The sequence below is a fragment of the Cetorhinus maximus genome, chromosome 16 (assembly GCF_964194155.1).
Source record: "Cetorhinus maximus chromosome 16, sCetMax3.hap1.1, whole genome shotgun sequence".
Lineage (NCBI taxonomy): Eukaryota > Metazoa > Chordata > Chondrichthyes > Lamniformes > Cetorhinidae > Cetorhinus > Cetorhinus maximus.
The window spans coordinates 28,122,342-28,146,912 of NC_135894.1; the positions used below are offsets into that span (position 1 = coordinate 28,122,342).

Below are 24,571 nucleotides of genomic sequence, written 5' to 3' on the forward strand. Positions count from 1 at the left end.
TGGCGAAGACAGACACGGTACTCACCCGTCCAGAGCGCAGCAAATCATTGAATCTTTTCCTGCACTGGGTGCCAGTGCGCCGCACGTCATCATGGGCGCTCACAGCATCACCCACCTCCTCCCACGCCTGGCTGGTGACATGGGGGGGGGGGCCCTCCTCCTCCCATCCTCCAGATACAGAATGTACCGATGGATAGACACCTCTTGGAGCAAGACAGCAAGGCAGGCATCTGAAAACCGGGGGGCACAGTGACCCCCCCCCGCTGGCCTCTCCTGCAGCCTCCCCCCCCCCCCCACCCCTGCCCATGCTGCTGTCCAATCGGTCCTCCCTCCCTCTCTCCACGAGTGGCCATGGTGAACTGCCTCAAGCAGTCTGCCTGGCCACTCTTTATACAGGCGGCTGGCTCCCCATTGGAACCGGCAGTCTGAGGCCGCCCGCCCCGCGACTATTTTCCCGTTCTCCACGGGAGTCGCTTACCCGCTGGGTGGGCCTTAATTGGCCCGTGGAAAATGGCGGCGCGGCCCGTTTCTCCAGCGGCAATTGGCTGCCCGACCAACCGACAAACAGAAAATTCTACCCATAGAAACATAGAAACTAGGAGCAAGAGTAGGTCATTCGGCCCTTCGAGCCTGCTCCGCCATTCATTATGATCATGGCTGATCATCCAGCTCAATCGCCTGCTCCCGTTTTTTCCCCATATCCTTTGATCCCTTTCACCCCAAGAGCTATATCTAACTCCTTCTTAAAAACATACAATGTTTTGGTCTCAACTACTTTCTGTGGTAACGAATTCCACAGGCTCACCACTGTCTGGGTGAAGAAATTTCTCCTCATCTCAGTCCTAAATGGTCTACCCCGTATCCTCAGACTGTGACCCCTGGTTCTGGACTCCCCCACCATCGGGAACATCCTTCCTGCATCTACCCTGTCTAGTCCTGTTAGAATTTTATAGGTTTCTACGAGATCCCGCCTCATTCTTCTGAACTCCAGCAAATATAATCCTAATTGACTCAATCTCTCCTTACATCACAGAAGCAGGCCATTTGATCAAATATCCCTATGCCAGCTTTCTGAAAGAGCCATTAGTCCCACTCCTTTGTTGTTTCCCCATAGCTCAGTTCTTTTTTATTATTTATTAATCCAATTCCCTTTCAAAAGTTACTGCTGAATATGTTCCCACTGTTACATTCTATATTTGATGTAAACGTACCAATCACATCACACAGATTGGTAAAACAATAGTATGGGTTATTTATTTGAAGATAAGACGATGCCCAGATAAAGTTAATTGGGAGGCTATTATACAGACATTTAACTCCTAGTCCCACCCCTCACAGATTGAGTACAAGTCATGGGACTATTACATCATAGCCCATGGAGATGGTAGTGATTGACAGCAGTTTAGGATACGCCCTCTTAAAGGTGCAAGCACCTTATGGAAGGCAGAGGCATAGTGGTATTGTCACTGGACTGGTAATCCAGAGACCCAGGGTAATGCTCTGGGGACCTGGGTTTGAATCCCACAATGGTAGAATTTGAATTCAATAAAAATCTGGAATTAAAAGTCTGATGATGACCACGAAACCATTGTTGATTGTCGTAAAAACCCATCTGGCTCTGTAATATCCACTAGGGAAGGAAATCTGCTGTCCTCACCTGGTCTGGCCTACATGTGACTCCAAACCCACAGCAATGTGGCGGACTCTTCAATGCCCTCTAAACAATTAGCAATTAGGGATGAATAATAAATGCTGGCCTAGCCAGTGATGCCCACATCCCATGAATGAATAATAAAAAAACATTATATCACAACATCTACCACCCTTCCAGTCAGTGCATTCCAGATCACAACTTGCTGTACAAAAAAAGTTGCTTCAATCCTAACCCTGGCTGTTTTTCCAAAAATTTTAAATCCATGTCCTTTGATTAAAAACTCTGCTGCCGTATGAAACAGTTTTTCCTCATCTGCTCTATCAGAACTGCTCAGAATTCTGAATACCTGAATTAAATCTTCACCTCCTCTGCTATCAGGAAATAACTGAAACCCCTCAGCCGGGTACCATTCCAGTAAATCTCCCCTGTGCCCTTTCCAAGGCCTTGCTGTACTTTCTAAAGTTTGGTGCTCAGAATTGGACACAATACTCTAACTGAGGTCTAATTAAAGATTTATAAAGGTTTAATACAACAAACCTTTTGTCTAAAGTCTTGACACATCATGAATTGCATTACTATTTGTTGTAAGGTGTTGGATGTAGTTTGATAGGTCTTATTAAGGTATTCGTAGTCTTAGGTAGTTCAACAGTAAGTATTTAGTAACTACTAGAAACTATAAACATAGGTACAGTAAAGGTCCAAGCTAGGAGCCGTCTCCACGCTTGCTTCTACACAGGGCTCTGTCCAACGCTACACTGACCCCTAGATGTGGGTCATGTGTTCTCTTACATCATTGTGTGGGCAGTATTGTACTCGGTCCCAAGTTAACCCTTTATGTCCCAGGCACTTATACTACACTATTTGGATCTAAGAATGTTCCACTGGGTATTTTGGAAAGGTAAAGTCACTGACTCTTGTAATTTTTGGTCAGGAAGATCTGAGATCCCTTGTGACTGGGTAAAAAGGGTTGGGGGAAAATCACACACTTGTTTGGTTTAAGGGAAATTGTGGGTTCATTGCCTGCGATTTTCACCAGCAATCATAGAATCGCTGAATCATAGAATGGTTAGGCACAGGAGGCCATTAGGTCCATCACATCCATGCCAGCTCTCTGCAAGAGCAACTCAGCTCAGCCCCCTCCCCTGCCTTTTCCCCGTAGATGCTAATTTTTTCTCTTTATATAGTTATTCAATTCCCTTTTGAAGCCCTGATTGAATCTGCCTCCGCCACACTGTGGAGTGCATTCCAGAGCCTAACCACTCGATGCAGAATAAGGTTTTTCCTCATGTCGCTATTGTCAATTTGCCCTAAATCTGTGCCCTCTGGTTCTCAATCCTTCCACCAATGGAAACAGTTTCTCCCTGTCTACTCTGCCCAGACTCATGATTTTGAAGAGCTCTATCAAATCTCCTCTCAACCTTCTATTCTCCACGAAGAACAATCCCAGCTTCTCCAATCTATCAATGGACTGGGCTTCCCTCCTTCATTAACCAATCTCGTGAATCTTTTCTGAACTCCCTCCAATGCCTTCACATCCTTCCTGAAGTGTGGTGTCCAGAATTGGACACAATAATCCAATTGAGGCTGAACCAGTGTTTTGTACAGATTCATTATAACTTTCTTGCTGTTGTACTTATAAAGCCCAGATTCCCGAAATCCATATCAGCTGCTCTCTCAATCTGTCCTCCGTCTTCAATTACTTGTAGACATATAACCCCAGGTCCCTCTTCTCAATCAATAACCCCCTTTAAAATTGTAACCTTTAGTTATTATTGCCTCTCCTGGTTCTGCCAATCAAAATATAAAAAGGAAAAATGATTTACATTTACATATCACATTCCACTGGACATCTCAAAGTGCTTTATAGCCAATGTAGTACTCTTTTAAAGTACTCTGTTGTAATGTAGGAAATGCAGCAGCCAATCTGTGCACAGCAAGCTCCCACAAACAGTAATGCGATAATGGCCAAATAATCTATTGTTGTGGTATTGATTGAGGGATAAATATTGGCCAGGACAGTGGGATAATTTCCATGCTCTTCTTCAAGATAGTGGATCACTTCCCGAAACACCTCACCTCGCGCTTCCCAAAACGCCTCACCTCGCGCTTCCCGAAACGCCTCACCCCGCGCCTCCCGAAACGCCTCACCTCGCGCTTCCCGAAACGCTTCACCCCGCGCTTCCCGAAACGCTTCACCTCGCGCTTCCCGAAACGCTTCACCCCGCGCTTCCCGAAACGCTTCACCCCGCGCTTCCCGAAACGCTTCACCCCGCGCTTCCCGAAACGCTTCACCTCGCGCTTCCCGAAACGCTTCACCTCCCGCTTCCCGAAACGCTTCACCCCGCGCATCCCGAAACGCTTCACCCCGGGCTTCCCGAAACGCTTCACCTCCCGCTTCCCGAAACGCTTCACCCCGGGCTTCCCGAAACGCTTCACCCCGCGCTTCCCGAAACGCTTCACCCCGCGCTTCCCGAAACGCTTCACCCCGCGCTTCCCGAAACGCTTCACCCCGCGCTTCCCGAAACGCTTCACCCCGCGCTTCCCGAAACGCTTCACCCCGCGCTTCCCGAAACGCTTCACCCCGCGCTTCCCTGCACTAAAGTTTTTAATGGTTTTCCAATAAGCTGCCTATCTGCAGGCAAGGCCCTGTCAGTGGCAAAAGGCCCATGATGAACCCACCTGTAAGAAGGCACAACAGAGTATCAGGACAATCAACCTACTGGAGTTTACTCACCTGAAAGTTAAGTCTGACATATTCCCAGCCATATCTTTCCACAGAGACCAGTCATTTCTAGTTGTACAAAATCTCAGTTTAATCATACTTATTCAACCACTTCATTCAACACTTACTATTTTTTCCTCGTGTCTGCATGTTATAAATTACTGGAATAAAATTACTGAAATTATGTATTTATCTACAATTTGCACTTAATAAGCGCAACTGCTATCGACCACAGAGTGAGTGGTGCAGAAAATCCACGTGAATTACAGTTGGTGTTCAGCTGTTGTACAGTTAAGAAGTTACAACAACCCAAGCAGCTGTGTAGTCAGCACTGAAAGTGCCCAATGAATCTCTCACCTTCTGAAGTGTATTTATGTCCTTATTGGGTCCATAAAGCTGAGTGTCCACTGCTTGGACAAAGACATCTGATACACCGTCAGAGAAAACTGACAACAGCAAGTTGCGTTGGTCATTATCTGTATACAAGGCAGGTTGTATCTGAAACTGTGAAAGACAATCAGACCTTCAGCCTCAATGTACCATATATAGCGCAAGCCTAAACTAAACTGCAGGTATTGGGAGAAACACTGGTTACATACTCTGTCCAAATGAATCCCCACTGACCTCAATGAAGTACTTTTGAAGTTTAATCACTGCTGTAATGTACAAAATGCTACAGCCAATTTGTGCACATCAAGCTCCCACAAGCACAATAATGTGCTAATGACCAGGTAATCTGTTCTGGTGATTGGTTGGAGGATAAATATTGGCCAGTGCATTGGGAGATCTCCCCTGCTCTTCTTCCAAATAATGCAGTTGGATTTTTAAAGGTCATCTGAGAGGACAGACAGGCCCTTAGCTTAACATCTCTCTAAAGGACAGAACTTGTGTGATATTTTAACATAACATGGCTGACAGGAATTGGGTGGACTGCTAGGTTTGCACATCAACCGATATAACTTGCCATTGCTCAAAGAGCGATTGTCACCTGTCTTAAAACATCTGTTGATGATTGATGGAGATTACAAAGTTCAACATTTTCCACTACTCCTGATAAGAACACACATCACCAAAGGACTTACAAACCCCAAAACAGGCAAAATGCATCACAAACCTCTGAACTGCAAAGGTCTTCCACCTCCACACGTACTGAGTCTGAGACAATGCTTTTGTTACCATGAATATTTGCAATGTAATAGGCAACAATGCGGAAATAAGGCACCATATCCTTTGTGATCGTGATTGGAAATGAAGTGTTGTCAGACCTCCTAATTCCCTCGAAATGCAGCAACTTTCCTTTGTTGAGTATCTAGAATATTAAATATTTGTGATATCAGGGCACTGTCACAAACTAAATGCATTTTTCAAATGGAAAAACATGACAAAGTTTGTCACAATATTTTAAAGAGGCTGTAACTTATAAGAATATATTTTTATTTGATTTAATTGAATTTTCGGTTACTTCTTCTACGTGACATTTTTTTTATTTTTAACTGAGTTTTCAGCCTTCAGTCTGAGATTGAATCAGCCATTTATATAAAACAGGCGAGTGAATCTAACTGAACCATTTCTAAATGGTGCATCGCTAAAAGAAACTCCTTCCAGCAGAAACTTTCAGAACCACTTCAATAAATGTGTGTTCTGTCTGTCACTAACTCTGATGGAGCCATCATTTCATTTACACCCGTGCATACACCTATATTTATTTACTTGTTTATTCACCTTTCTGTTTCTCTCTCTATATAAATACCTGTCTATAGTCTACCTACAGCAACTATGGTAGCATAGTAGTTAGGTTTCTGTTCTAGTAATCTAGAAGCCAAGGCTAATGATCCCAAAAACATTGGTCCAAATGCCACCTTGGCAGCTGAGGAATTTAAATTGAGTTAAATAAATCTGGAGTTAAAAAGTCAGGTAGCAGTAATGATGACCATGAAACCATTGGCTTGTTGTGAAAACTCATCTCATTCACGTTCTGTAGGGAAGGTAAGCTGCTGTCCTTACCCAGTCTGGCCTATATGTGACTCCAGACCCACAGTAATGTGGTCGACTCTTAACTAACCTCTCAAAAGATCTAGCAAGCCGTTCAGATGTATCTACCACCATCTTCTCAAAGGCAGTTAGGGGTGAGTAATAAATGCTGGTACATCAATGATGCCCACATTCTGTGAATGAATAAAAAAATCTGATCTATCTTACATGTTTTGTATTTCTTTCCTTGATTGTTTCATATGTCCATGATCATAAGATCATGCCAAATAAAACCAAGGAAGGGCCAATAAGCAGACTGGACACTGCAACCACGTGTTTCTTTCTGCCAAATACTAACAATGCTAATGAGACAAAAGGAAAACAGAACAACAATGGCCAATTTCAGGAGCACCTCTGAAAAATTCCTTTCAGACACCATAAAACACAGCGGCAAACTGAAGGAAACATTATTTTCACATAAACCAATCCCAGATCACTTAACGAACATCATCCCCATGGATCTCCACAAGACAATCTTTAATCTCTCCCCACTCTGTTGAATATCTTCCATCTTTGTCAATATTTTCCCCCCTTCTCCATCTTCTGCCATTTTAAGTTTGATCTTGTATAGATTTTCACAATGTATTTATAAATATTGACACAAACACATAATTTAGGATATAATCAGGGATGTAGTTCCTCTGCCGTTAGCTATGACATGTTCCTACACTTCTTTTAGACAGACTGCTTCATTTGTTAATGATATCTTTATAGTAGCCTTTCGGATTTTATTTATACTTTCTATAATCCAAATGCACTATGAAATGTTTGATTCCTCTCCTCTTTTATTCTTTACTCTTGTATTTATGCCAGAGTATTTTAATCCGGGAATCAGAATTTTAAACCTCTTGTTGATGCCAGCCTTAACCTCACCATGGTCACTGCAGCAATGATCACATTACATTTTTCATTACGCTGGCAATACACCTTATTTGGTCTCAAGCTATCGTCAGATTATTAGTAGGCTTCAGTTTTGTAAAGGTGTGTTTTCTCTGGTAGTGTTTCTAACACGCAGCAGGTCTGGAAATCAACATCAAACGAGTCAGGAAATCGGTGCATAGTCATTATAGGTCAGCTTGATGTGTCATTATCATGGTGGAAATTGTATATAAATTGTTGTTCCCTAAAGAAAGCACAATAGCGACCTGCTTATTTGAAACCATTGTCATTTATGCAAATTACACGTGCCCATTTGGAAACTGATGGAATCAGATGTAACACTGGTTTTCCACCTCTTTCCAGTGAAGTTAGTGCAGAGTAATACTAGGGGGTAGGGGGGAGCTGTAAAACTGCATTTCATGTGTTTCTCATCCCTCAAGTTTGGTCACAATTGACACAGCTCAGTTGGCTAGATGGCTACAGTGTGGTACAGAATAACACCAATGGCATAGGTTCAATCCCCATAATGACTATGGTGTTCCATGGAGGCCTGCCTCCTTACCTTACCCCATGCTTGTTGAGTGGTGCTCCTCAATCAATATCACCAATTGTCTCTCTCTCCAATGGAGAGAGATGTATAGAATCCTTTGTGAACTTTGGCTAATTCCCTCACTGAAAGAAAGGTACATGGCCTGTATAAAGTAGGCCTGGCCATTGAAATAGTTATCATAATACTGTGTGCAATTGTCTGGTTCCCAAAGGCCAATCAGTGCAGCAAAACCACATCACAATGCACTTCAATCTAGATTCATATCTGAATGGAGGAAGATTAAACTTCATTAACTTACCATATAGTAATAGTAGTTGACACTGCTGATATCTAACTGACTGAAAGCTGACAATTTCACATATATGGTATCTCCAGGGTACAGCAGAGCATTTGGCACATTTATATGTAGGTACATCTTGTTGTTGTTATGGCACTTAATTGCAATTTCACTGCTTACTTCAGTACCACTGGCTTTATTTCCAGCGGTGGCCTGGGGAGACAAAATAGACAGCGAGATAGAACAGAATTTCTTCTGCTTCTGCTTGTTGTGTCAGTATCATAGACCACCAACACTTTTTAAAATAATGAATGTGGTTAACAACGTGATAATGACCAGATAATCTGTTGTTGTGAGGTTGATCGAGGGATAAATATTGGCAGGACACCAGGGGGAGCTCCCCTGTCTTCTTCAAAATAATGTCCTGGGGTCTTGCACATCCACCTGAACAGGCACATGGGGCCTTAGTTTGATGTCTCATCCGAAAAATGGCACCTCCAACAGTGCAGTGCTCCCTCAGTACTGCAGTGGAGTGTCAGTCTTGTTTTTTATGCGCTCAAGCCTTGGAGTGGGATTTGAATACTGCAACAGAATATCATACGTGTGCTATAATAGGCTGCTAAAACAATTATGTCTGTTTTGCCTTCCGTGCAACCCAACTCCCAGTGTACCCCAACCCCCAGCAGAGTTTAATTGTACCCGCCTCCTTTAACACATCAGAATCATTATACAATGATGAATTGTGAGAATCAACAACGACAAATTGCACTTATATAGAGCCCATAACAAAACAAAGTCCCGAAGCACTGGACAAGGATATTACAAAGCAAACTATGACAACAATCCATGCAAGGAGATAACAGGGCAGATGAACAAAAGTTTGGTTAACGAGGTAAGTATTAAGGTCTTAAAGGAAAAAGCAAAGTCGAGGTGGAGCAATTTAGGGAGGGAATTTCAGATCTTAGGGCCTAGGCAGCTGAAAACATGGCCGCCAATGGTAGAGCGATAAAAAATAAAGATCCTCGAGAGGTTGGAATTAGAGGAGTGCAGATACCTTCGAGGAATGTGGGTGAGGATGAGGTTATAGAGATGGGGAGGGGAGAGGCTATGGAAAGATTTTAAAACCCAAGGATGCAAATTTTAAACTCGAGGCGTTGCTTAACCAGGAGCCAATATGGGTCAGCAGGCACAGGCAACAATAAAATATTTTTGAAAATATATTCTCACCTTAATATATATGCCGCTTGCATTTTCAGGAACATTGAAGGAGAGACTCAGTTCACCAATACCGTCAGTAAATGTTTTCTGTGTAGCTTGTATGTTTTTGTTCTCTGAGATAATTATATCAATTTCGACCGGTGCTTCAGTGGCAGGAACACCATTTGGATAGGTTACTGATGCCTGTAAAATAGCATGGCAACAATGACGAGTTAGCTTCTTTCTCCATCAACATGAAAAGCATTCTTCCTTCCATTAAAAACAAGTTTATGGGGTAGAAATTAGTCCAGGATGGTAGCGTTATACTGACGATATTGCATTGGCCTTTATTTAAGTGAAGTCCTGTCTGCCCTCTTAGGTGAATGTAAAAGAGCTCATGGTACTATTTTGAATGGACATGGCTTGGAATGAATTGGCACTAAGTTGGCATAAAAGCTATAAAGAGCCATGGGGGTGGGCATGTAAAGGAAAAGGTCAAATAATATGGGATTAATGCAGGAATATTAGGTTAAAATGAATTACTCTTCAGTAACAGTCACAGCAACCTGCATATTTAACCAAAATACAAAGCTAGCATGGTTAACTCCCTTCACAACAATGTGAAGTTAATGATAAAAATACACACACCTAATAAATGGTATACTACGGTTCTTGCTATGACTCTAGCACGTGAGCTACAATGCTAGCTCTGATGAGCAAAACCACAAAACAGATAAACGAAACACTAGACCCCAAGTTTTATCATCTTGCTGGACACAATAGCTTGACTAAGTAACATTGACCAACATGACTGTAACATCAATTCCAGTTTCAGGAATAAATTCAAAATAACATTTCCTAGAAATTGAATGGGCACCATCATTATAATAGGTGGCCCTTTCACTAAATATAGGATACTAATTAGAGGTGGTCTATGATTTGAACAAATTAACATCTTCCATGGTGCCCTTAATTATACAACGGCAAAATTCATTCTAAATATCTCAACCTAAACTTGAATCTTCAGATTCGTTAAGGAGACCCAATAGAGTGACTTCAGGCCTGTTCTGAACCTAGCAAATCTCACTCAGAGATTGAGGTAATATTACTTTTATACTTGATGGATATCCTTTACTTACTGACTTATATGCGTCTTTGCTTATTTACACTTAGAATTCTTACGTTTGTAGCCAAGTAAAGTAATTGCTAGATTCAATTATAGAAATAAGAACTAGCTATTATTTTTGAGACTTATTTAGCTTGCGAATTATACTCTGTGTAATCACCATATCGCATGCTTTCTTATTATAATAACTTTGTATTTATTTTTTACACTTAAATTGTCTCACTCAAATTTCTGTATCAAACACTTAGTGAACTCAACTCCTATTCCTTTAATCGTGGGTGAATATTTACTGAGGAATTGCCCAGACTCTAATAATATTTGGCAATATTACAGTCTAGCCAAAATATTATTGAAATTTAGATTATCGGGAGAAAAATCTAGCAACTCAAGGCTGGGCAACCATGAGGTGCTGTGAGCCATCAGCAGCAGCAGAATTGTGCTCAACCACAAACTGTAACCTCATGGCCTGGCATATCCCCCACTTTACCATTACCACCAAGCCAGAGGATCAACCCTGGTTCAATGAAGAGTGCAGGGGGGGCATGCCAGGAGCAGCATCAGGCATGGACTACTTGCGTGCCTAACATCATTAGATAGACAGATCTAAGCAACTCCACAACCGGATCAGATTTAAGTTCTGCAGTCCTGCCACATCCAATCATGAATGGTGGTGGTCAATTAAACAAGTCAGGAGGAGACTCCAAAAATATTCCCATCCTCAATGATGGGGGAGCCCAGCGCATCAGTGCAAAAGGCTGAAACATTTGCAACAGTCTTCAGCCAGAAGTGCCAAGTGGATGATCCATCTCGGCCTCCTCCAGAAGTCCCCAGCCTAACAAATGCCAGTCTCAGCCAATTCAATTCACTCCACGTGATAACAAGAAATGGCTGAAGGCACTGCATACTGCAAAGGCTATGGACCCTGACAATATTCTGGCAATAGTGCTGAAGACTTGTGCTCCAGAACTTTCCATGCTCCTAGCCAAGCTGTTCCAGTACAGCTACAACACTAGCATCTACCCAGTAATGTGGGAAATTGGAAATTGCCCAGATATATCCTGTACACAAAAAGCAAGAGAAATCCAACCCAGCATATTACTGCCCTATCAGTCTGCCTTGATCATCAGTAAAGTGATGGAAGAGGTCATCAACAGTGCTATCAAGCGGCATTTGCTAAGCAATAACCTGTTCACTGGTGCTCAGTTTGGGTTCTGCCAGGATCACTCAGTTCCTGATTTCATTACAGTCTTGATCCAAACATGGACAAAAGTGCTGAACTCAAGAGGTGAGGTTAGAATGACTGCCCTTGACATCAAGGCAGTATTTGACCGAGTGTGTATCAAGGAGCCCTAGCAAAATTGGAGTAAATGGGAATCAGGGGGAAAACTCTTCACTGGTTGGAGTCATACCTAGCACAAAGGAAGATGGTTGTGGTTGTTGGAGGTCAATCATCTCAGTTCAAGGACATCACTGCAGGAGTTCTTCAGGGTGGTGTCCTAGGCCCAACCATCTTCAGTTGCTTCATCAGTGACCTTCCTTCCATCATAAGGTTAGAAGTGGGAATGTTCGCTGATGGTTGCATAATGTTCAGCACTATTCGTGACTCCTCAGATATTGAAGCAGCTCATGTCCAAATGCAGCAAGACCTGGACAATATCCAGGTTTGAGCTGACAAGTGGCATGTAACATTTGTGCCACATTTGCCAGGCAATGACCATCTTCAACAAGAGAGAATCTAACCATCTCCCCTTAACATTCAATGGCATTACCATTGCTGAATCCCCTACTATCAACATCCTGGGGGTTACCATTGACCAGAAACTGAACTGGACTAGCCATATAAACACTGTGGCTTCAAGGGCAGGTCAGAGGCTAGGAGTCCTGTGGCGAGAAACTCACCTCCTGACTCCCCAAAGCCTGTCCACCATCTATAAGGCACAAGTCAGGAGTGTGATGGAATACTCTCCACTTGCCTGGATGAGTGCAGCTCCCACAACACTCAAGAAGTTTGACACCATCCAGGATAAAGCAGCCTGCTTGATCAGCACCCCATCTACAAACATTCACTCCCTCCACCACCGACACCAGTGGCAGCAGTGTGTACCATCTACAAGATGTACTGCAGGGACTCACCAAGGCTCCTTAGACAGCACCTTCCAAACCCACGACCGCTACCATCTAAAAGGACAAGGGCAGCAGATACATAGGAACACCAACAGCTGCAAGTTCCCCTCCAAATCACTCACCATCCTGAATTGGAAATATATCCCCATTCCTTCACTGTCACTGGGTCAAACTCCTGGAACTCCCTCTCTAATGGCACGGTGGGCGTTCCTACACCATATGAACTGCAGCGGTTCAAAAAGGCAGCTCACCTTCTCAAATTAGGGACAGGCAATAAATGCTGGCCTATACAGCAACGCCCACATCTCATGAATGAATAAAAAAAATTCTTAATGAAGGCCATCCAAGTCAAGGAGAAGTTCAAAGAGAGACTACCAATCTTGCAAGTCTGACAAGACACGATCAGGGAGAGTCGTGAAGCCTCTTGACAAATTGAATCTGTGCAGTCAGAGACTTGTGGGGAGATGGCTTGTAAATAAAAATTAATCTAAAAAAATATATATATAAAAAGTTGGGGGGAGGGGATGTAGTATTAGGTTTGTAAGAAATAACATGTGGGACTGTGTAAATAGCACTTCCCATAATGCTGATCTAAGAGACACATGACCTAGAGTCGAGATGGAGAATGTTCCTAGCTTCAGCAGAGTAACACCTAGTAAGACGACCATAAGCTATAGGAGCAAGAAGTAGGCCATTCGGCCCAATGAGTCTGCTCCGCTATTCAATGAGATTATGGTTGATCTGATAATCCTCAGATCCACTTTCCTGCCTTGTCCCCATAACTCTTGATTCCCTGACTGATTAAAAATCTGTCTATCTCAGCCTTGAATATACTTAATGGCAGAGCCCTCTGCAGTAAAGAGTTCCATAGGTTGACTACCCGCAAAGAAGAAATTCCTCCTCATCTCTGTTTTAAATGGGCATCCCCTTACACTGAGATTATGCCGTCTGGTCCTAGACTCTCCCACAAGGGGAAACAACCTCTCAGCATCTACCCTGTCAAGCCCCTTAAGAATCTTATATGTTTCAATAAGGTCGCCTCTCATTCTTCTAAATTCCAATGAATACAGGCCCAACCTACTCATCCTCCCCTCATAAGAAAATCTCTCCTTACCCAGGATCAACCTAGCGAACCTTCTCTGGGCTGCCTCCAATTCCAGTATATCTTTCCTTAGATAAGGGGACCAAAACTATTTACAGTATTCCAGGTGTGGTCTAACTAATGCATAGTTTTGACAAGACTTTCCTATTTTTATACTCCATTCCCTTTGAAATAAAGGCCAACATTCCATTTGCCTTCCCTATTACCTGTTGAACTTGTACGTTAGCTTTTTGGGATTCATGCACAAGGACTCCCAAATCCTTCTGTGCTGCAGCCTTCTACATTTAAATGATATTCAGCTCCTCTATTCTTCCTGCCAAAGCGCATTACCTCACATTTTCCCACATTATATTCCAACTGCCAAGTTTTTACCCACTCACTTAACCTGCCTATATCCCTCTGTAGACTCCTTGTGTCCTTGTGTCATCCTCACCACTTGCCTTCCCACCTATAGTCATGTATATATGTATATAGCTCAGTTATATTTCATAAACCAGTTATTGTTTAGACATACCAATGTCTCAGCAATCAATCCTCAGACAGTCCAACCAATATACAACAGTAATTGTTTCTCTTTCTATCTAATTCTCTATCTATCTCTTTCTCATGCACAGAAACGCAAACACACATACATAAATACGATGGGTGTGAAAGACACCTTGGCCTGGGGTGTAAAATTGGTGAAATCACTTTTGTTGTACCACATGTCTGATATTTAGTTTAACTGAAGACAGTGGAACTGAATTTTGAGGTTGGCCTGCCAAAGGCACCCTCTGCAATATCACCTGTTTGATGTCACTGTCTGTGTCAAGTTTCCTCCCCCCACCCCCGGCAATTTCACTGAGAATTAATACGTACCAGAATCCGAAAAGGAGCTCCAGGTATAAAGAAGCGTTTTGTCTTTGTCAGGTTAATCGTATAAGTTAGAGCCTCATTTCTTTCCTTTTCTTCCTCGTAAGCTACATAGTGAAACACAAAAGTTTTCACTTGTTGACTAATTAAAACAGAGAGCGCTAACAATGGACTTTTCCCAAGATTTCCTGGTGTACCCAAGTAGGCCTAGCTCAGTCTGTGGGCACGAGCACTTGGACCTGTTCAACCTGCCTCAGCAAGACGAAACAAGACAAAGACTAAAAGTTCTTATAAGGTAACCAGCAGCGAACTGAAAAGTGGAACATGTATAAATCCTATATAATCCTACGTAAGGTGAATGGTATAGATACATGTAAGGGGAAAGTAGGTGAGCCCATGAGGAAGAAAAAAATTGGAAAGATATGTTGATGGGGTTACATGAAGTGCGGAGACCTGGAAGAGGCTCAAACACTAGCATGGGCTGGGTGGGCTGAATGGGCAGTTACTGTGCCATAAACACTAAGCAATTCTATGTAAATGGCAACAAAGTCAAACCCAAAAGACAAGCGAACATAATTTGACTTCATTTATATAGTTCAGCTATATCTCATAAACCAGTTATTGTTTAGACATACCAATGTCTCAGCAATCAATCCTCAGACAGTCCAACCAACATACAACAGTAACTGTTTCTCTTCATGAATCAAAATCCTGTAAAGTTAGAAAGTCAGCTGAAAGTGCAGCCGGTACAGTGAATTTCAAGTACTACAAGTACCTGGTGGGGAAAGAGCCTTTTTCATATTTATACACTTTCAGACTTTTAATACACTATCCACTGTCTCTGCGGGAGATTCTGGAGAACCCAACATGACAGTAGCCTTAAATATCAGAATGAACAGGAGGGGCAGGCAGAAAAATGGAGTTGAGGCCACAATCAGATCAGCTATGAAGTGAAGTTAAAGTGAAGTTAAAGGTAACCCAAAGATGTTTTACCAATACATTAATGCTAAAAGGTTAGTTAAGGAAAAAGTGGGACTTATCAGAGATGAAGATGGAAACTTGTGTGTAGATGCAGAGGCTGTGAGAAGGGTTTTGAATGAATATGTTGTCTCCGTGTTTACAAAGGAAAGGGAGGATGTAGATGTAGTAGTCCAGGAGGAACACTGCGAGATATTGGACGGGATAGTCATAAAGAGAGAGGAAGTACTCGAAGGGTTGAAATCCTTGAAAGTTGATAAGTCACCAGGGCCAGATGGATTGTTTCCGAGGCTGCTGAAGGGAGTCAGGGAGGAGATAGCAGATGTTCTGAGGATGATTTTCCAATCTTCACAAGATATAGGGGAGGTACCGGAGGACTGGAGAAATGCAAACGTAGTTCCATTATTTAAAAAGGGATCAAAGGAAATGCCAAACAATTATAGGCCAGTTAGTCTTACATCGGTGGTGAGCAAATTAGTAGAATCAATCCTGAGAGATAGGATTAACTGTCATGTGGAAAGGCATGGACTAGTCAGGGATGGTCAGCATGGATTTGTTAAAGGAAGGTCTTGCCTCACAAATTTGATTGAATTCTTTGAGGAAGTGACAAGAAGGGTTGATGAAGGTAGTGCAGTGGATATTGTGTACATGGATTTTAGCAAGGCATTTGACAAGGTCCCACATGGCAGATTGGTCAGGAAAGTAAAAGCCCATGGGATTCAGGGTAATGTGGCAAACTGGATAAAAGGTTGGCTTTGTAACAGGAAACAAAGGGTAATGGTTGATGGATGCCCTTGCAAATGGAAAGTTATCTCAAGTGGTGTTCTACAGGGCTCGGTGTTGGGACCCTTGCTGTTTGTGTTATATATTAACGATTTGGACGTGAACGTGGGGGGCATGATTGGGAAATTTGTAGATGACACAAAGATTGGCCGAGTAGTGGATAGTGTAGAGGATAGCCATAATCTCCAAAACGATATAGATGGGTTGGTGGAGTGGGCGGTAAAGTGGCAGATGGATTTTAACATAGAGAAGTGTGAGGTCATACATTTAGGGAGGTCAAACTGTTACAAGGATTACAAAATGGGAATATACTAAGAGGGGTAGATGAAGTGAGGAGATCTTGGCGTACAAGTACACAGGTCCCTGAAGGCAGCAGTTCAAGTAGACAAGGTTGTAAAGAATGCATATGGAATGCTCTCCTTCATTGGCAGAGGTATAGAATATAAAAGTAAGGAAATAATGTTGGAATTGTATAAAACACTGGTGAGGCCACAACTGGAGCATTGTTTGCAGTTCTGGTCACCACATTACAGGAAGGACGTAATAGCTCTGGAGAAAGTGCAGAGGAGGTTTACAAGAATGTTGCCAGGGTTAGAAAAGTGTAGCTACGAGGAGAGATTGGATAGGTTGGGGTTATTTTCCTTAGAACAAAGAAGGCTGAGAGGTGACTTGATTGAGGTGTACAAAATTATGAGGGGAATAGATAGAGTGGACAGGATAAAAGTGTTTCCCTTGATGGAGAATTCTAGAACCAGGGGACATAGATTCAAGATAAGTGGCAGAAGGTCTAGGGGGGACATGAGGAAGAACTTTTTTACGCAGAGGGTAGTGGGTGTCTGGAATTCGCTGCCCAAATTGGTGGTAGAGGCAGAAACTTTAAACTCTTTAAAAAAGTACCTGGATCTGCACCTAAAGTGCTGTAAGCTGCAGGGCGATGGGCCGGGTGCAGGAAGGTGGGATTAGAAAGGGCACCTGGGTGTCCTCGGGCTGGCAGGGACAAGATGGGCCGAATGGCCTCCTTCTGTGCCATAACCTTTCTATGGTTCTATGATATTATTGAATGGTGGAACAGGCTGGAGAGACCAAATGGCCTACTCCTGCTCTTATTTCTTATGTTCTTATATCCCTAAGGGAGCTCCTGTGGCACAGTGTAGCGTCTCTGCCTCTGAGCCAGAAGTTCTGAGTTCAAGTCCCACTCCAGGACTTGATGGTGGCAGAAGGTGCATTCATAATGTGGCCAAACAGGTTGCTTACCAACCTGTAAATCCTTCCACCATGCCTCTCACAGGCAGTAAGAGCAGGAGAGAATCCTGGTCAGCCATGCTTGATGCAGATTGGCACTGCTCAAGCTATAGACTCTGGCTTCAGGCTAGAGACCTGTTCCAAACAAAATGAGCTATGGAAAACAGATGTAAGATGTACTCTGTCTGCCTCATGCATCTTTAGATGTGGAAAGCCTTCTAAGTCTTTGTTCTTAACGCACTGCAATCTCAACAGCTCTAATTTCCAGACTTGTTGGTCAAAGGGTTAAGGGAACACTAAAATTAGACCAGTGAAGAAATTTTGCTGGTTATTGTCGGAAGGTGTATAATAGAGTAGAGAGGAAAAAGCTGTTTTATTGACAGAAGGACCAGAGGACACGGATTCAATATAATTGGTAAAACCAACCAGAGGGGAGGTGAAAAGAAAAATGAGTTGCTGTGATCTGGAATGCCCTGCTTGAGACAATGGTGGAAGCAGATTCAGTAATAACTCTCAGAAGGGAATTGAATAAAGGCTTGAAATGGCAAAGATTTGTACGGCTATGGGGAAAGAAAAGAGGGAACGAGAGTAGCTGAATAAAACTTCTGAAGAGCCTGCACAGGCATGATGGGCTGAACGGTCTCCTTCTGTGCTGTGAGAATCTAAGGGCTAGAAATCCATACAGGGCAGAGGCAAAAAAACAGGTAGCATCAGATCATCCCATTCAACCCATTGTCTGATATTCAGTTCAATCAATGGGATGAAATATCTGGTGCTATGTGGAGTGGACAGCTGATCTGATATCCTCAACTCCAGGTGAATTTCTAGCCTGGTGACTCTGCGATTGTATGAAATGTGTGACTGCTTAAAATGCGCCTTTAGTTTGTTAAGGGTATGTTAATTGTATTATCAAGGTTAAGTATGCACAAGGAAAAGGCATTGATTAAGTATCTTGAGCACATATAAAGAAAGACTTCTGGGATGCTGGGTGATGGTAGGTTAGCAACCGAGATAGGTAATGCTGCATTCTGTAAACAAACCTACCAACAAGATAAGGATTTGTGTCTCGTTTCATAGTTCACCATCTGGCTGGGATCCATTTAAGATATTTGGCAAACCATATGCAAATGAAGGTCAGCCGCGGAAAATTTTAGGGGACCACTGGTGGTTCCTAAAACCGCACAGGTATTCGATTGGACCACCTCATGCCCAACTTTATGCACCTCTCCACCCTCCCCCCCAACTACCCCCTGCCCCCCACTGCTCAGCTCGTTTTCACTTGTCAAGCCAACTGGGGAGAAGCCATATCTGCCCAACGTGGGGGCCAATCTCTGCTCATCTAGCATGGTTACCTCCCCGAGGTTCCACCCTGACCATTCAGGCCTCCAAGCATGCTCATGAGGGTCTGGGTTTGCTCTACCCACCTCCTGCCCAGTGGAAATGTTCACTGCTCAATATCATTGGGAATAAACAAGTTTGTTCAAAAGCAAAATACCATGGATGCTGTAAGTCTGAAATAAAGACAAAAAATGCTAGAAATACTCAGCAGGTCAGACAGCATCTGTGGAGAAAGAAACAGAGTTAATATTTCAAGTCAATGACCTTTCATCAGAATTAAGTTTTTGTTTTTCTAAGCACCACTGGCAAAAATAATTTCTAAATTGGAAAAGGGATAGATCAGGTACTGGTTGCAGAAGACCCCTCGGGTTTCACGGTGAATAAAACCTCAAATTATGGGCAGAATAATATGGCGGGGGGCGGCGTGGATGGCACACCACCCCAGAAACCACGTCAGCATGCAGCCAACACGCTCCAAGCCAACATACCCCACAGCCATAAAGCACTGTGGGCCTCATTAAGAGGGCCAAGTGGGACTTCTGCTCCTCACTGGGGCAGAAGTCCCGCCCTCTGGAGCTGCCAGCCAATCCTCGTTCAGCCCTGGCAGCGTCAGGAAGGTGTAAGTGGCAGATGCTGGAACTGCCGATGAGGGGCAGAGCCCAAGGCCTAGGATCCTCGGAGTAGGTAAGTCTGGGGTCATGGCCCAGGGGGATGGGAGAGGTTAGGGAGAGGGACAGATGGGGGAGGGGCAGGTTTGAGGCAGGGAGTGGGTAGGAAGGAAGTAGCTGTTCAGTCTAAGGAGGGGGCTGCCTCAAGATCGGCAAAGAGCTGCCCCCAAAGAACAACACCCCCTTTTCCTTCCCGCCTTTTAGCTATTTCAGATTAAAAATCGGGCTTCCTGCTCCTGCCCTGCTGCCTGTGCCAAACGTTTTATGGTGTGAGCTGCGTATTATCGGGATCAATAGGCTTGATAACAAGCCTAATTGACCCATAATTGTTGATTTAAATCTGGTGGACAGGCTGCTGATTTTGGTGCCCACCCACCACCCATATTATGGGGGTGAGTTCAGGAGTGGACAGGAAGGTGGTGTAATTGGCATCCACCCCATTTTACGTGGCCCCCCCCTGTCCATGGGAAACACGCCCACCAGGGGCACGTAAAATGCAGTCCTATCAGACATAGCCATGCAGGTTAAAATAGGACAGGTCAGCAAATCAACTGGACCATCTCTTGGCAGTTCTGATGTCTCTGCTTTATTTTTTGGGTGTGAAGTGTACGGCAGGCATTGATTTAAAATGACAATACTGACTGTATGTCAACAGTTAATTAAACATAACTTTGACAATGTCATGCCACAACTTCACCATGCGGACTTATCGGATGTCCAAACATACCTTTCCCAAAAATCCCGGTGATAATAGGAGGATGTTTGGAAAAAAGTGACAATAGGGCAGAGTATAAATAAAGCATAAAACCAGTTTTCATCAAGACATTTAAGGTTTCTTCAAGTCTGCAATAGTTCACCATAATGATGGCTGGCAAACTACCTTCATACAACAGCTGACTCATCCTCCTGATCTTATTCATGTCGTGATTATATATTCCACATAAATCCACAGCTGAATTAAGATTCCAACTTCAACAGAAAATGCAAAATAAACCCACAACATTTCCAGCAAAATGTCTTTTCTCTCTTGATATAGCTGATCCCGGTTAACAATGAATGGAAGTATTAAATTAAAACTTACCTTGCTCCTTAATTTGAAAGTTTCTGTAGCCCTGGTACATAGAATATGATGTAGGGGCTCCCTGTATCTCAAAGTCTCCAACCCTTTAATTAAACAGATGTGCTTTGTCAGTAAATTTGAAAGCAATTCAAATACTTTTCACAAAATAATATTCCTGCATATAAACGTGTGATTCTTCAACCAAGGAGGAAATGGAGATTCAAGTCTCAGATCTTTCCTGTGACACTCAGATGGTTCGTTTGTATAATGACTCCAGAGAGTAGACACTGGGAAGAGTCTTTTTATTTTTGTTTTTGCTTAGGTAAGAGGTCTTTCACTGGGGTCTCTTTCTTGGTTCAAGAGAAAGGAATCAGACACGTCTATATGGATTTTAAGAAAGCATTCGACAAAATACCACATAAAAAGCTGGTTAACAAAATTGAGGCCCATGGAATATGCGGGTCATTGTCAGTTTGGATAAAAAATTGGCTTAAGGACAGAAAACAGCGTGTTGTAGTGAATGGTTGTTTTTTTAGACTGGACAATGGTAGACAGTGGTGTCCCCCAAGGATTAGTGCTAGAACCACTGCATTTTTGCTACATACAAATGACTTCGATACTGGCATACAAAGTAAAATTTCAAAATTTATCAATGATATTAAATTTGCAGGTGTCGCAGACAGTAAGGATGATGCCAATCAGCTGGAACAGGACATGGGGCAGGATTTTCCCCGTCGGGGGGGAAGTTGAAGTGCGGGCACGCGAAGGCGCGCCTCCGATTGGCACCCCCGATCTGGGGCACCCTGCCATTTTACGTGAGTGGGCCAATTAAGGCCCGCCCAGCGTGACATCCGCACGGAAGCACTGCGCGCTCCTTGTGCGGGCGGGGGGGTGGGGATATCCCTAAACCCGAGAGTGTGCACACAAAAGAGCGCACTCATCTCCCTAAGAATAAGTGTAGAGCCTGAGGCTCTACTGTACAAATTATTAAAAATAGAAAAAAAAATCCCTGACATGTCCCCTCATGTGACACTGTCACATGAGTTGGGACATGTCCATAACTTTTAAAAAAAACTTTAATTAAATTTTTTAAACCCTACATGAAATCTCATCCCGCCCATGGATGAGGTTTCATGTTTTTTCTAATGCCCGCCAGGGCTCCTGGTCCATTAATTACTTAAATGGCTCTGTCAATGACCTGAATTGGCCATTGACAGGTCGACGGGCGCGCAGCTGATTTTGCTGAGCCCCCGCCTACCTGAAAATTTAAATGGGGCGCGGTGACGTCGGGAGTTCCACCCGACGTCACCGCGCATCATTTTACGCATTGGTGAGCAGGCCCCGCCCCCTGCTTGCCAACAGGAAAATCCTGCCCATGGATAAGCTAGCAGAATGGGCAGACAAGGGGTAAATTGAATTCAGAGAAGTGTGAGGTTTGGCAGAGGAGATAGGGAGAAGCCATATAGGCTTCATGGCACAATTTTAAAGACCGTACAGGGATGGGGACCCAGGGTTCAGGTGAAGGTGGCAGGACATATTGAGAGAGTGGTTAGCAAAGCACATGGGAGCTTGGACTTCAGAAATAAAGGCATTGAGTACAAAATCAGGGAAGTTATGCTGAATCTGTATGAAGCTCTGGTTATATCACAACTAGAGTATTGTGTCCAGTTCTAGTCATCACACTTTAGCAAGGATGTGAGAGTGCAGAGGAGATTTACCAGAATGGTTCCAGGGATGAGGGGATATTCGGTACAAGGTTAGGTTGGAGAAGCTGGGGGTTGTTCTCCTTGGAGCAAAGGAGATTGAGGGGAGATTTGATAGACGTGTACAAGATTATGACAGTTTAGATAAGATAGACAAAGAAAAGCTGTTCCCATTAGCTGATTGCACAAGGACTAGGGGACATAGGTTTCAGATCTTAGATAAGAGACGCAGGGGGAATGTGAGCAAGAATGTTTTTACACAGCAAGTGGTAATGCCCAGGAACCTGCAGCCCATGAGGGTGGTGGAAATGGAGACAATCAATGATTTCAAAAGGAAATAGGATGGGCACTTGAGGAAAATAAACTTGCAGGGCGATGGGGGTAGAAACTGGGGAATGGGGCAGAGTGGATTGTTCTACAGAGTGTCGGCCTGGGCTCGATGGGCTGAATGGCCTCCTTCTGTACCATTAAGACTCTATGACATCAGTGTTGAAAGTAGGAGCTGAGCAAATTGAAAAAGTGAATGACTCAAATGTCCAAACTTGAATGCTGAGAGTCTTACAAGTAAACTGGGAGACCCAAAGCACCATGCCCAAGAGGCTTGTAGTGATCCTGTTCAACGATGATAAGTCTTGGATGAACGGACAAGGTTACAAATTCCTTGGCAGAGAGAATAGACAGAAACTAGGAGGATGCATAGTATGTTATTTAAAAAGGAACTTGATGATAATGCATATGAACCTCCTGCTAGGGAAGGATAATAAGCTGTAAGATTGTTAGTTTAATGATTTTCAACAACCCTACACAACAGAGAAAAGGGATCTGCTGCTGTTTCACTGTACACTGAAACAATCAGCAGAATGAGTGGCATCAGTATGTGCAACAGGAGGGGAGACAGATGGGGCGAGCCCATAGCCCAGGAGTTATGAATCTTCATGAGACACTGTCACAACCATGCATGGAGGCCAGTGTACAGCTCTGGTTGTTGTCACACAGAAAGGTTAGCCAGGCAGCTAAATGGAAAAGAATATGAAATTTAATACCAAGCTTACAGCACCTCCACCATGAGGAGAGGACAAAGACATTCTTGAATCAGTTTGTTGGGGAAGGAGAAAATTCTGGCCAAGTATTCGAAGAACTTGTGAAGGAGCAGATACACTGTGCCTTGATGATGTGCACCTATTTGTCACAAACTCTAGAACCCAGAAGCTGAAAGATGCGGACAGTTTATTTTTGATTCTGCAGGAGTGTAGAAAATGGGAAAGGGGCTGAGCAGGTAGCCAGCTGACTCTGGTCAAACAGAAAATTAAAGAATTCTATTATCATTGTTGTGGGTCTTAGCTTTGGTTATCCTTGATTAGGATCGACAGAAACTGCTGGAGACAAGGCTGCTGGTAAACTTTAACTTTTATTGAACATTCTATCATGTACAGTACAAGGTTTAACATGAAGCTCTACATAGAACTATCTCTCAGCATAAACTGTTGTCATGTGATCTTATGTTACTGATGGTGTAGACTGTCTATTTATATATTTAACATTAACCCTTTACATGGCAAGAATGACTAGATATCTGAGGAGAAAGGTATTGAAGGACTTCAGTATTTCTAGGCCAACCAAACAGTATGAAATTCAATAACCTAATTCTACACTTGTCTACAATATTGTAAAGAATTTCCCAGTTTCATCAACCTGAACTGTTTTCTGAAAATATTTACATGAATAAAAAAGATTGCTGGCATGTCAATGGACAACAATAGGAGGTGGGTCCTGCCCCACAATATTCTGCCTTTACATTTACTGATTCATGTCTGTGTTGGCTTTTTCAAAGAGCTCTCCAAAATCCACTTCTTTGTATTTACCCCATAACCATTAAAATTTAACCCCTTTCAAGTTTTTATCAAATTCTGTGCATTGCTGTCTGTGGGGAACTTGGAGCTGAAGGAGGTCAGCAATACAATATATTGTTTTGTTTGGAGGAAAATATGAATACTCAACTTGTGCTTATTAAGGGACTGGTTTCCTGGTATTGATTGAGGGCTTAAAATCACTCCTAACATTTCCTCAAGGGGTGGTATATCAGTGCAAATAATCATGAGAAGAAATTTTCATCCCTTGGTTAAATAATGGAAGAACACTGACATGCTCGCTCTGTGTTTTGCATCCTGTTCAAAATGCTCACTGGGCACTTGGATTGGTTTAGCGACAGGAAACATGATTCTGACCCAGACGTCAGGGTTTAAATCTCCTTTTTAATTTATTTGAGCAAATCCCTAGTGGTTCTG

At 43.1% G+C, this 24,571-nt stretch overlaps 1 protein-coding gene across 1 annotated transcript in view; it reads right to left on the reverse strand.

Moving 5' to 3' along the window:
* The window catches only part of LOC144691461 (complement C5-like), an 86,629-nt gene that overhangs the window by 34,914 nt on the left and 27,144 nt on the right, over window positions 1-24,571 (reverse strand). Inside the window, exons 6-11 of the mRNA XM_078559564.1 lie at window positions 20,605-20,687; window positions 14,521-14,621; window positions 9,341-9,514; window positions 8,135-8,326; window positions 5,491-5,685; window positions 4,734-4,880 (exon numbers count right to left, since the gene is read on the reverse strand). Of these exons, the coding sequence (XP_078415690.1) occupies window positions 4,734-4,880; window positions 5,491-5,685; window positions 8,135-8,326; window positions 9,341-9,514; window positions 14,521-14,621; window positions 20,605-20,687 (892 nt within the window). The remainder of the gene's footprint in view (window positions 1-4,733; window positions 4,881-5,490; window positions 5,686-8,134; window positions 8,327-9,340; window positions 9,515-14,520; window positions 14,622-20,604; window positions 20,688-24,571) is intronic.